We start from the raw sequence: 14,737 nt of genomic DNA on the forward strand, positions 1-14,737 counted from the left end.
ATCCGGCCTGCGGGCTGGAAGGAGAAGATTTGGGGCAGTTTGTGCCCACTAAGGACTCTGGAAAGGCCAAAGTCATGAATATTCAATAAATTGCTCATTATTAAAAAACCCTGAGCTTGTACTTTGCAGAATACAGATGTCAGTTCCTGCGGTTTGTTTATGGCATTCCTCTGGAGTGCCGATTGTTTAAATAATGATGTTCAGCCACATCAGCCACTCTGATCTTATTAAATAAGACGGCGCTCCTTCTGATTTTGCCGGAGTCTTTGATAGCACATCCTCTGGACGCCGTTTTAAGTCTATAAATAATGATGACCGCCGGATTCTCTAATACAGCCATAAGTCATAGAAGTGGACTCTTTAACGGCTCTTTGGGAACTAGACGAATTTTAGGCATGAGGCCGGCGGGCAGCCCTCGCTGCTGGTGGCCGCGCTGCATTCAGGTTGATGTATGCGTCGGAGCTATAGGGCCGGTGAGCGCAGCCTGCGATATTCATCTGCCCAATTAAGCCTAGTGCATCTCTGAGACGTCGGCCAATGCTTCACCCCCCTCCCCGAATCCGTTTCACAGCCATCCTGCTGTCGATGAAGGTTGTTTGTATGATAAATATTGCCTTGAGGACCGGGCCTGCTTGGATCCACGCAGAAGTGAGAGAAGCCATGTCTCTGTTGTGATTTACACCTCTGACAACCAACTGTTAAGCAGCACCAGAAGCCAAGGGTAGCACCGCCACCTGATGAAAATTCTGAGTTTGGTGTTCTCGCACTCGTCTCATCTTTCCTGAGCTTTCCTCCGAGTCGACTGTGTTTTCACAATTCAGCAAAAACACGTCTTAGAAAATCAACAGTTACGTTATATTATGTTTTCTCAGCAAAAAGAAGAACGGTGGGCTTGTTCAGTGGACGGGCTGCCTTATTTATGTACTTAAAAAACAGATCCGGATGTTAGTGTGGGTGATTAATACTTACAGATGAAGTAAATTAAGGATACAGGTTGTTTTTAAAGTGGCATCCACTTCAAATGAGGTAATCACAGACTATTACTTTGCTTACAAACATTATAAATATATTATATTTTATATATATAATATATTATAAATATATTATAAAATCTATTATTTTATCAATCAATCAATTTATGTTTTGGACAAAAAAGTCAGAGAATATTGTAAATTTCCACAAGTTCCCTAGAGTTTAAGTTTATAGCATTTGGCGAAGGAAACCAGCAAATGTGGAATTTGAAAATTTAAATAATTAAGAGCTTAACAAAATAATGATGGCCAAAATGCTCAAACTGACTATAAAGCAGAAGAAAGCAGAAGAATGCGGAGAGAAAGCCACCTGATGACTAATTAGAGATGGTGGCGCAACAGGATCAAATAAATATGGATTCAACTCAAGATGCCAATAATGTTGGAAAAAAAGAAGCTTGGTAATGTCACTGCTTTGGCCTTATTTTGGTTATTTGTGGTTTGCTATAAACACTTTCAGGGATTGCAGAGTTAAATTAAAGCGGGGAAAGACAAAAAGAAAGCTATTGATCGTAGGTTGCAACTCAGAGTGGATGATTTGACAACCTGTCAATCTTAGAACGGCGATGATGCCAGTCGATTGGAAATGATTAAATCACATCCTTGGTCTGCTGTGCAGCCACAGTGAGCTTGGTGCAGAGACTCGTGTCCCAGATTTGAACCCGAGCAGACCAAAAACCACCATCATCAGCTGTAATCCAAGATGGTGGAGTCACAGTCCATCCGTGGGAGGAGAGAGGACGAGCTGTCTGATTAAAGCTCTTCCATACAGCACCTCACAGATAAGCAACAGCGCTGTCCAAACAAACACTCCGTAGGAACTAAGCAGAGAGTTTGACTGGATGTGATGAGATTTGTAAACAGAAGACAGAATCTTGGGAAAGAAGAGCAGCGAGCATATCAAGAGCCAGAAAAACACAAATCACAAATCTGAGGTGAAGTTCGATTCAGACGTCAGATTATCTTTTGGCTGGATCTGCCACGCTTCGATGCAACGTAAGTGTCACATAAGTGTCATCGAAGCGTGATGTCTGAAGCTTCGTAAGGGGAGACAAGAAGGAGTGTTTTTTTTTTGTTTTTGCAGATAAAACCAAAATACTGCCACATACTCCCAGTTCACACGAACAAGAGAGAACACAACAACAATACAGTCTGATCATCAGGTTTGTTCTTGGTGGCGTTGATACAAATAACTGTGTTACTGTACATTTTGTTGAATTAACCTTCATCATTAAATAGCTGAAAGGTTGACGTTGCGTTAAAAGCAAAAGATGAACTGATAAATATTCAAGTTTTTCCTTGAGGGTGTTTTTTTTTTTTTTTTTTTTATCTCACTGTGGATATTTTCCAGCAGGAAGTTTAATTTAGTTGTTTTTGTGTTACAGCCAGCTGTTCATGCTGACACCTGTAGTGCGGCATTCAGCACATTTATACCAAACTGCAATCATTAGATTAACCTCATTGAAGTTAACATTGAAGGGAAAAGCCTATTATTACTATCATTATCATTATTATTCATCATGGCTGTCATTGTTGGAACGTCTCATGCTCAAACTCGCAGTCAGTCGTCGTCACTGTCAGGAACACCAGTCAGCGTCGTGGATGAATTTGGTCTGATATTATCAAATAATATCAGAGCAAAAACATTTTTCAGGGACTAAAGCTTCATTTTCTGATTTGGAAACAAGATAATGTTGAAATAGAATTGGAAATACGCATTTGAAAGTACAAAGAGCACAAAAACACCACTTTGACTGAGTCAAGTAGGTCCAGCGTTGTTATACACACAACAATCAAACTGTCCATGAGATGATGTGTCATCTCTGACACACTCAGCTTGGAGGGTAACAAATGTGGAATAACAAATTCATTTTTGGGCTGTTTTACCTCCAGAGACGGAGACAGAGAATACTAAAAAAAAAAACAGTTACCGTCCGCTCATGTCGTATCTATTCAGACGTGAGCGCTGAGTGGCCGACCTTTGTCCCTGCTCGTTTTAATTAACCATAGCTAATATCAGCCATTTCTGTGAGGAGAAGTCACATTACTGCACACACACACACACACACACACACCCAGGCTCATAATAGAGGACAAAAATTTAGTTTGGGCTAGGATAGGGATTCACACACACACACACACACACACACACACACACACACAACCATGATTAGTGGCTAACTAAATGTCAGGGGCCATGATGGCAAACCTGTTTCTTTGGACACACTCACACTCTCTCTGCACTTTGGCTGCAACATCAGTGGCAGGACGAGCTGTTTTAATATTTTAATGCATTATTATTCTCCTGGGACTCGGTACGCAGTTATTCCAGCAGTAACGCTGATCCACTGTTGTCTCCTCAGACACTGGAACACACACAGTAATGAGGAACTACTGCAGTGACATGATCACACTGCTGTTTTGGTGTTTTGTTTTTTTTTTAGCTTCGTACTTTGATACCATTTTAAGTTACATCAAACAACAATTAGAGTGCATAACCTCAACATCATTATCTCCACTCACTAATATTTATATGACAAACCAACACATTGAACAAGATTTTAATAAGATAAGCAAAAATCCCTTTAGTTGTTTGCCACGATCTGCATCTCTGAGTGACTTCATGCCTCGACTCATGCTGCCTGTATTAGGTTTTTTTTGTGTGTGTGTGCATACTTGTCTTTCAGACTATTAAACAAGTTCAGCAAGTTCAATATCTTTTCAAAATCTGGCTTTAACACTAACGCCAACTTTACTGATTAACCCACATCACAGCTCAGCTAACCAAGTTATAGCTGCGAATTATACCCAACATTATCACAGCTCATAAAAAGTGTTTATAGCAGCATCCAAAACTGAAATACAAACTACACAATGATCAGAACAAAGCAGAATGGAAAAGAAAGATCAGAAGTTTTTTCCTATCATCAAAGTCAGGCTGCATATAAAAAATAAAAACAGAAACGATTGTTATTTTTGTCTTCATGGTGAACAAACAATTATATATGTGTCATGGGTGGAAAGGAAGAAATGTAATAATTGTTTGAAAAGATTTAACGGAGTGAATTTTTCTCCTAAAAGACAACAGTGTTAAAAGAAAAGAGTGAGAGCATCGAGGCTGCCGGGACACAAAGAATGTGAAAATACTAATGTTTTATTTATTTATTGAGATAAAGTCTCAGTTTGCTCCTCAGCTGCTCTGTTTGTGGACACGGAAAAAATATCTCTTTATTATTTGGCCCTGAAGTATATAAATTATTGAATCCACGTCAGGATCCTGTTGGAGGATAACTTTTTGGTTTTCCAGTCATCTACTAATCTATTAAATCACTTATTTACTTAAGGATTGGTTAATAACAGTAATTATTTATTTATTGAATATCAATTACTTGCTCCTGGACAGCAGTGTGATATTTCACCGTCCACTAAAGCTTTTATTTTTTCATTAAAAGTACATCCTTGGTTTTAATGGGTTCAAGGGATTTGGGTCTTTTTTTTTTTTTTTTTATACATCACATACAGTGTTAATGATGAAGCAGAGGGACAATAAAGTCTGTGTCATCCTGTCCACGTTGCTTCAGATATGATGAAAAGATGTACAACTGAAACATGAAGCTTACTGTGAACAGATTATATTTTCTACCAATATACGGAGGATATGATTTAGTCCGAGCAGATGCAGCTAGTTTAATATGGAGTAGTCAAGTTTTCCCTCCTTGGACCAGGTCCTGGCACGCTCCATCAAGCTTGTATCCGTCCAACGTGACCATTTTTCCAGCTTCATCCCATCACCTTCAGGACATAATGACCCAAAGCACTGACGGGCCGTTTTAAAGAGGAAGTCATCATAAACGCAGATGTGCTCGCTAACGGCCGATTTCCAGTTCATCAAATCAAACTCACTGAAAGAGCTACAATCAACCACAACCACTTTAGAGTTCGCATTCAGAAATAAAAGCTTCAGGTGTGCAGACTTAATTCACCCAATCAGGAGAATGACTTCTTCAACTTTTCATTTTTTAAAAAGATTTATACGTTATTATAGAAAATTGACGCTCTAATGGCAACATTCTCTTTCCTGTTTGGGTGAGTCCCGGAAATTATTGACAATAATAGTCCGAGATTTATCAATGAAATCTCGAAGAAACTTAACATTAAACTGTTACTTGACACCGAGTTTAAATAGGGAATTGTTTAATCAATACGTCCACACAGTGAAATCTATTTTTCAGTGAATAAAGAGCAAGGTAGAGTCAGGTTGCAATTATACTTAAACTTTCTAGTATCAGCACACTTAATCCTCCAGAGGGATACACACCAGTAAATTCAGTCTGTTTTTATTCATTCTTGAAAGGGGATTGGATAGGACTGTATATGCAGACTCGTGTCGTGAAGCAAGGAAATCCATTTTAAATACACTTAACAATAAATGAGAGCGACAGAATCATAACATAATTAAGAATAAACTGTGTTTTGCTGAGCCCTGCTCTGTAATTATGCTCAATCTCTGTCCTCAGATCAAAGAGTCGCGACAACCTGGAGGTTTAACCCTCCATCTCACTAGCTGCTGAGAAGCACTCTTTCCCAGACTGACTCACTTGATGGGGCAGGATGGGGGGGTGATGAGTTTTCACCGTGGATCCGCTCTGATCCATATTAATGTCCAAAGCATTTTCATGGCACGCAGGATTACGCTGCACATTTCCATAAAGCATTAACCCCGTGCAGCGCCACGTCACTCAGTGAGGTGCAGATTCAGACTACAGCATGTCAGCAAGGTTCCTCTGAACAAATTCCTGAGCTCCAACACCTTCAGCCCACAATTTTCAGTTTTTACTGACAAACGCTTGAAACACATCTACAATGTGACATGTGACTAGTTGCTGGTGAGGGGAAGCAACTAGTCGCCCCCCCCAACACCACCACCACCACTCCAACCCTGTTCTCGCCGTGACAGGATATTCTTAGATGAGAGGTGCTGTGCATATTTAATGCATTATCGCATCTGCAATCTTAATTAACAGGGAAGGCGGAAAAGAATGGCGGCTGAGGAGGATGGTAATCATGTGATGTGTAGAAGGGCAGGTTGGTTCTGATACCGATCTCTCGTTCCTCTGTAAGCTCCATCAGATAACGGCCGGCGTAGACTGTAAATAGGCCGTCGTGTGCGCGCTGGAAACGAGGATATGCAGATGAGGACGGGCAAAGCAGCACAAAAACGTAAGAGAGCTGGGAAGCTGCGGACCCCGGTTCAGGCTGTCAGGGACGTCCTGAACGCTCCACGATCCGAGCACAGCTACGGGCCAGAACCCGTTCACTTCAATCTTGTTAATTCTTAAGTATTAACTGCTCAGCAGGTAGTTGTGCCAAACGTACCCGAAGGAAAACACGGACCCTTTTAGGGATTCAGCAGCCCCCGATGGCCCTGATGATTCTCGCTTATGTTTGAGATCCACTTGGGTGCAGGTAGAGTTGACACTGAGCGTTGTGATCAATGTTTGTTCCCAGTGTGGCGCCGCCTCAACACTTTGGCAGTCTTCAAATTGCATCACATTTTCATCACTGTACAGAACATTAATATTCTCATAGGTTTCCTCTGCATCTGCCTGTGCGTCTCACCAGCGGCGCTTTCAGCTTCTGGAGTTTTGGGCGTTTTTGTTCTGTTTTTTTTTTTTTTTCCTTTTTCTCCACTATCAGCACATGAAGCTCCATCTTTTTCCTCCCACTTTAAACACAAACGAAGAGAACGAATATCACACGGAGGCTGTGCCCTTTAAATTGTGTGATTCCGAGCTGAAATGCTGCTGCAATAGTGCAGCGGTTTTAAATTCCACAATTTTCTCTTTTCTCGAGGGCTCTTTTTCACGGCGACGAAGAAGCGGGAACTGAGGCTCAGATGCAAAAAGCCTAATTTTCTGAGGTGACGCAAGGTCTCTGGGGGGATAAATGTCATGGAGAGATTAAATGATTCTGAGAGATGAGGGTGCAGTCACAGCCATATATAACCCCCCCGCCTTTAATGCTGCAGCATGTGATTCATGTGTTAAGAAGTATGACAATAAGTAGAGACTCCTGTTGCTGTAAATCTCTTGGTTGTTGTTTGAGCCGAGTTGTTTTATTTAAAACGCTGACTGTTTCTCATCGCCGTTTTTTTGCTGATACAGAGGCAGTGGACGAAGTAGAGGAGCCAGCACATGGAGGGACTTTGAGTAATTACGAAAAAAAGAGTCACTGTTCTGAATTAATTGAATTAATGCTGTGAATTAATTTTAGGGATTTATGAAGTTTCCATCCCGACCGCCAGACAAAGTCCCTCTCCAGGGATGTTTTAAATTATTTAAAAATAGTCTCCTATGATAAATATTTAGTTCCACACGTTTTTGTTTTTGCTTTTTTTTTTTTTTTACATAAAAAGTAAAAACCTGGGGCTAAAAGCATATCGTCTCCTCCCTCCTCTGGCCCCGATCACCACTTACACTAAACCGCCTAGACCAATTAACCAGAGCAGTTAAATGGAGCTAAATGTAGTGCTGGTGATGTGACTGGGAGTGGCTGACACCGTGTTGGTGGCGCTCTGCACTGAAGGAAAGGTATCACGTAGGAAGATTAGTCTGCTGAGACAGACAGTTGCTAAGTAATTATCATCTTTGATTTCTTTATGTTTCAGTTCTAAGATGAAAATGGACTGAGCGTGGATCGCTTTATGAGTTAATTTGACATATTAAAGATGTCTCAAGGTTAACACATCAAGCTGGATGTTTGTGTGTCCAGTGGATGTCCGGCATTTCCAGCTCTCTCTTAAACCGCCAACATCCCAAACATGGATAAAAAAGAAAAAGTAATAAATAATGTTGATAAATGTATAATAACATGATCAAACACAGGAAAGCAACCCAGTGCTGCTGACAGGGGGAAGCATAACTGCTTGGAGGATCAGCCCATGAGGGGCCGTATCATGCAGTTTAATTAGTTGAAACGATTGCACAACTGCATATTTTCTTACATATGCAGAAATGCCTCTTTGCCCTGATCACTTGTGCCGAGCAAAGCAAACTGCCCCCCACCACCACCACCAAAAAAAATAAAAAAAATCAGATGCCATGAAATCCTTTCACTTCAACTGTGACGTTCATGTCGCAGCATTAATAAATGTGGTACGCTTGGACTGAAAAGCTCAGATTAAAGTGTCGTTTTTATTTTATTTTATTTTTCCTTAGCGATTCCTCTCAGCAGATGAAGAAACAGCATGCTCGCTGAAGCCTCTGCAACATGACAGAGCTGCTCCCCTGCTACATTTCATCTGTAAAGAAATCCCTCTGTGCTCCATGAGTGGGCTTAAGCATGTGTACACAAGTAGAGCAAAGTGACAGGTAATGAGTCACAACACACGGCGCTCGACAAAATAAATAAACAAAAGTACAATATGCTGTGAAGTTATGGATGCGCCGTAATGGCACACATATGTTACAGCTCCACATAAGAAAAGAGGTAAGTGGCGGTGTGTCTGGAAATATAATGAGATAAATTTTTAACTACCTTGAGCGCCGTAACAGAAGCATGACCGCAGGCACTCATCAGCTGGGGTGACTCATCTCCACACACTTTCTGCCTCACGCTCACACACACACTTCTCTCTCAACGGCTGGAGTTGCATTTGCCTGATGACTCAATAGCAGATGTAGATTTACCATTTCTACTGTTGATATCAGTAAAAAAAAATAAAATAAAGCATCTTTCAAACAAAGCATCTTTCTGTTATATAGAGCCAAAGAGATAGCAACCGTGTTTTTGCTTTGTTCTTTATAACTTCCTATCCTTTGCTTGACCAGGAAGTCCCCCCGAGTTAAATATCTCTTTTATAAGTTGGACTGCATACACAACCATATGAGCATGCAGAAATGTGGTGCGGTTGCAATCTGAGCAATTCCATCTCAATGTCCTCTCAAAGAAACGAGTTCATGTCTTGTTTACCACTACGTTTATGACGCCCATAAACACTTTTCTTTCTGCAGATTATTATGTCCGAGGTGAATAATAAAAAAGAAACGCTGCGTGCAATTTTCCCCTGATCTGTTAGGAAAAAAAAGCCTGAATTACTTTCTAAAATATCAACCATCTTGACCAGTGATTCTCAGTTTTCCAGACTTAGGTCCTGACTAAAATAAGCCTCTGAGACCACCCAACTCCTGAACCCCCTACTGCGGAGGGTGTTCATGGAAAACTATCGTGACAAAACAGGACAAAAGATTAGAGAGGCAAAGAGTCCAGACAGCTGTGGATAAAACCCAGCTCTCAAAATAATGAGTGCACCTTCACCAGTCAGCTCTCTATTCGTGGTTATATAACACACAACAAGTCTTAGTCATGGTGACCATAAAAACAGTAAAACATACCATTTCCTGTTTCACCCGCAGCCTCTTGTCTCTGAATCCAGGCTAGGTTAGCTAAACCCACATTCCCTTTCTAATGTCAGCTAATCATTTCAGATGTAGATTCCAAATCACAAACAAACAAAACACTATTTACACTGAGAACTACATGGAGTCCTAAACTTCCCACTAGCTCTGTAAGCGCTCTCAGGCCGTTTGAGAAATGAACTTTCGATTTTAGCAAATTTACTGAGAGCCCCCGGAGTCCTTGGACTTTACTGCCCAGGAAGAGCAAAGCTGAAAAGTTCCACGGCCGAGGCAGAAGAGGGCACAGGTCAGCTGGAAGTTTAGCTTGTATTGCTTTATAGACTTTAAAGTACACCAGTGCTGCTGCCTGCGAGCAGTCAATGATGTCCGGCCCGCCTATTCATAAGGAGTGCAATGGTGAGTAAGAGATATTGCATTAGCGGTAAAATGTATCGATGCATGATGCACTGAATCAAGCAGCAGGCTGCAATAAATTCCCATAATCAATCACAAGCAGGAAGTTGTTCCAAGTTTTTCTGAGCAATAAAACTAAAATAAGATTTATATCTGAAATGAAAGCCTTTTAAACTAGACAAGCTATACATGAATTACATTTTTTAAAAAGTCTACCACCACCACCATTTCACCATTTCACCGGCTTTACCATTAGCTGTGAAGCTGCTATTACATCAATTTACTATTCTGGTGAGCTTTAATAAACTAAAACGGTGAACTTTCCAGAGTATATCTGAGCCATCACTGACTAAAATCACCAACATGTTGCATTTGTGAGCTGGAGAACAACAATTGGTATTTGCAGGTCAAACTGTTGCCAGTCCTTGGCCACTAGGTCACATCCATCAGGAATTCTGGGCAAAGTGAGACGCATTATACGGCTGACAGCTGGCACATTAGCTATGGTTTGATTACGGCCATATGGCCAGTGGTGAGGAGCTGCCATGACCCAGAACATCCCGGGTAAGATTCCCGTTACAGAATGTTCTTCAGAAAGCCAACATCTAGGAAAACACAATGGTCCTGCGGTGACTATAACTGCCTGCCAAGCAGCTGATTGTGGTTCATTGCAGGTACATTTATAGGCGAGGTGCTCCTGTTAAACGTCGCTGAAGCAGAGAATAAGTGAGTGTGTGAGCCCGAGCGGCTCAGTCAGTGTGAATGTCATGTGAAACTCCACAGTTGGCTGACTTAAAGCACTGTAAGGACAGGAAATGGGGAGGACAATGGAGCATAGTAGACAAGGACAGGACTCTTTATTTCTTGTCATGACCCGCGGGCTCACAAGGAAGTCACACCTGAGTGACTTTCGACCTTTTAGTGAAAACATTTTGACCGGCAGTCCACTTTGCAAAAAGGCCGTTGCCACCTTGAAATTTTGAAACCAGAGGTTTGACGAAGAAGGTGAAGCTGAGGAGGAGTGGGGAGGGTGTCTAACCTGCTCTGTGGTCTCTCCTGATTGGGTGGTACAGTCTGTCAATCACACGACAGCCATGTCCAGTTTCCTCTAAATGGGACCATCAAAGAAATAAGCATCATGTCGTATTAAAGAAAACTTCAAACTACAAACTGAGACCATACACTCATCAGCAAAATGCTAACTGAGCCAGAACATTTTTCCCTCGACTTCAATACAATTTGACTTCTTTTTACATCCGGCGGAAGTTGAAGGTTTAAGGCGCTTCCTCTTGGTGAGATGAACCAATCGGACTTTTTTCTATCCTAGCAACAAACCTGATGGCAGCTGCCAATATCATATTATCAGCCTGGAAGCGGTGTTGTATTACACTTCCTCTCAGCAAAGAACTGAGTGAAATCTATTGATCTCTGATAAAGGTGGTAATATCTTTGCCCACATTGTGTTTCAAATCAGCTTATCCACAAGAAGTGCACATAATGTACTTAAAGAAGAAACTTATGAAGTTTTAGTAATGACAGCTGACGTCATATTTCACAGTAAAAGCCTCTGCTGTCTTTACGCCAAAATGAACTTACTGTAGCAGTGAATTAACCGACTGAAATGAACTCACCACAGTCACAGCCGAACGTTTGATGCAGTTAGCGTTGACGTAAATAGTGATAAGATGGCGGCTTTTGCAACGGTGACCTCATCGCTCATTGGAGGGGAAACAGGAAAGAAAGAAGGGAATAAAAAGTGCAGCGCAGAAGGAAAGGTTGCTTGAATGAAGGCTCCATAAAAAGACGCGGGGCTGTTGATGGACACATTCGCAGAAGCAGATCTGCCCCCGTGACCCCTCGGCTGGGGGACGACCACTGTGACTGCAAAGCTGACAGGGCTGAAACAGCTCCGCAACTCCATTTTACACACCGAGCTTAGAGTGTGGCGACATCAGCAAACAAACATTTAGTGAGCCGGTTGATGCTCATTGTCACAATCTGGGTCGCTTCCAACCTTTTTTTTGGCTCTGCGACCCTCTGATAAGGGGACAGGGCTTGTTAACCAGCAGGCCATTTTCAAGGGGAACGAGGTGAGCTAAACTCTTATCGACAGCCACGTGCCCGCCGGTGTAACAACCACATAAACAAGACGCAATAATTCAAAAGGCATTAAGGGGGAAGTTCGAACCGGCGAGACAGCACCCTGCAACCACGCAGCTTTACAATTTCTGCACAGGAAGATGGATGTTGACGTCTGATAGCCAACAGCTTGGAAAAGTTCAAATAAGAAAATGAGCTGGGAGCACATTTGCTTTCTGCATTCATGTTTTCTTAACATGTTATAATGAGAGAGAGAGAGAGCGAATTTATTTTGGCTGCCGTTTTCATCCTGACTGAAATCTGCCACGTCAAAGGACGACGATCGAGCCGCCACGATATATTTACCCTTTTCCTTTTTTTCTTTTACAAGCTGTACTGTTTTTGTCCTACTACAGTCTGGATAAACTCAATACAAATGCTTATTATAGTTTAGAACAAACAAAACAAACCGCAGGTATAATCACACCCTTTAAAGCAACTTCTCTAAGCTCGCTCCATATGTCAGGAAAGCGACGCCAGCTGGAGCGCTGCTTCCTCCTTTGCGCGTTTCGCATATCCCAGCTCACACTTCTACAATCGCATGTCTTCCCTCTTCTATTTATACCAAGCTGATTGTGTGGAAATATGCATATTCCGACATCATGTTCTATTGAAATTAATCCCAACCTTGGCTTGGCTTGGCTTGATAACAGTATTAAAATATATATATATATATTTGGTATGCACTTGTAATACATCTGTTTCCTGCTTATGGCTACAACAAGGGTGAGAACGGTGGACAATGAACAGCAATGTTGTGAAATAAATACTGGATTTAAAAGAGAGAACGGCCCCTTGACAACTTGTTTGCTTGGATTCTCTTTAATATTCCTGCCTGAACATATTCAGGGTGGATCGTAACATGCTGTAAATCTTTGCAGCGGCCTATTGAGGGAATACAGCAGATGGATTTTAACTGTGTCTGGGGGGGGTGTTTTATCCATCACCCTTTTTACTCCTACAAGTGATACTGTTGTCAATAAGTTCTTCACGCCCACAAAGCCAATGCTGCAGGAATGCAAATACACCCATCGACCTTGTTAGAAGCCCAAAATGAGCCGTGATGTGAACAGCTTTCTCAAGAAGCTCAATGGTAGTTTGGCTTTCATGTTATTTCAAAGCCTCAACACCTGTTAACCAGCGAAGCGGCATGTACAGCATGTCAATACCAAGACGGGATTCAGCCAGGAGTTCTGAAAATCACGTCTTATTTTCTCACCTGCAGTGATCAAACCCGAGGAGGCCTGATTAAAGCTGTGTGGTTGGCCTGCAGTCATTTACACCAACAGGCTTCTATATTGTTTTGTATCGCCTACAGGCACAAAGTGCACCCTACGATGTTGGTTTGCCTCCAAAGGAGACATTCCTCCGCTGAAGGAGATTTGATTGTTTTACACCAGCTCCAGTCGTTGTTCTAACTCGGCGTCGGAGATGATGACAGACATTCCTGCTGCACAGATGGCGCTGGATACTCCTGTGGCCATTAAGGTGGACGGGCCACACAAGAAAATTGTCGGATTTGGAACATTGTGTCGGCTAAATGATCCGTATAATCAGGAACAAACGAGATGTTAGAAAAATTAAGGTAGAGGAGGACTAACCTTATAAAGTTTAAGATAAATTATTCAAAGAGGACGTCACACGTACTAACCCTGTCTTTAAAGCCTTGTTGCTCATCTCAAGACATGCAGTTTTTTTTCTCCTTAAACTGAAGTCAACACTTTCTAACTAGACCACATTTTTCCATGTTTTAGCTTTGACTGGCACCTTTCAGATTCGTGTCTGTGTGTTTATCTGTCCATTCTCATCCGGCATCTGTGCTAATGACATCCAGAGCGTCGACTGTTTGTTAAGGCGGACGCAGGCTAGATGTTGTAGCTCCTATTGGTCCGGTGGGTGATGTCGCAGCCAATCAAAGCTGTCAGCATCTTTTATATTCAAAGTCTCTATCTCTCAAATATAATTACCTGACGTTGTGCTTATCGTGAACATGTGGAGCATTTGACATTTTTAACAACAGCAACAAAAAGCATGAAGGGACGCTGATTGCATGTACACACATCCAAAGAGAATGACCCACACATGCAACAAAGATTAACTATACGCACCTTTGACGATGAGGTTGAAAAGCTTTGGTCGCGGGTTGCGCTTGCTCTGAATGGAGCACGTGTACTGGCCGTCGTCACTTACATCCACTTTCTGTATCTGAAGGCTGTACTCGTGTTTGTCGCCGACACTGGACACGATGGACACGCGCGGGTCCACGGACCACCGGTCTTCCCCCGCAAATATGATGCTGGAACGGTTCAGCCAGGCTCCTTTAGAGATCCCATCCAACAGGTAGCACCTGCAGCGACAGTACACACCTCAGTTAGATCTGGACGAACACGCGTTGTCCTGCTGGAAATACCGAAACATTAAATGGATCAACATTTTTTTATCCATTAGAAACATCTCCAAGCTAGACTGTGTGTGTGTGTGTTTACCAGTTCTGGGATTTATGGTATAAATAAGCATTTTTTTATGCAATACAGGGGAGCAATATGGATCAAAGGAGGTATAAACTTTATATAGACATGAACGGGTTATGTGCCAGAATGTGAAGCATAAAAGACGGAAATTCCAGCACCTGAAGAGAATGTTTGAAACCTGTAAAAGCCTGAGTAGTCTAAGTAATCACAGGGTCTGAGGATGATTGCAGGATTATCGCTTGGCCATCTAAACACACTTTCACTTCTGGTGAAAGCGCATTTTTCT

The 14,737-nt window shown here is 42.0% G+C and overlaps 1 protein-coding gene across 2 annotated transcripts in view; it reads right to left on the reverse strand.

The window, feature by feature from the left end:
- The window catches only part of negr1 (neuronal growth regulator 1), a 124,107-nt gene that overhangs the window by 74,221 nt on the left and 35,149 nt on the right, over positions 1-14,737 (reverse strand). For both annotated transcript variants that reach the window (XM_029499551.1, XM_029499552.1), the window contains exon 2: positions 14,089-14,327. In XM_029499551.1, the coding sequence (XP_029355411.1) occupies positions 14,089-14,327 (239 nt within the window). The remainder of the gene's footprint in view (positions 1-14,088; positions 14,328-14,737) is intronic.

The sequence above is a fragment of the Echeneis naucrates genome, chromosome 4 (assembly GCF_900963305.1).
Source record: "Echeneis naucrates chromosome 4, fEcheNa1.1, whole genome shotgun sequence".
Classification (NCBI taxonomy): domain Eukaryota; kingdom Metazoa; phylum Chordata; class Actinopteri; order Carangiformes; family Echeneidae; genus Echeneis; species Echeneis naucrates.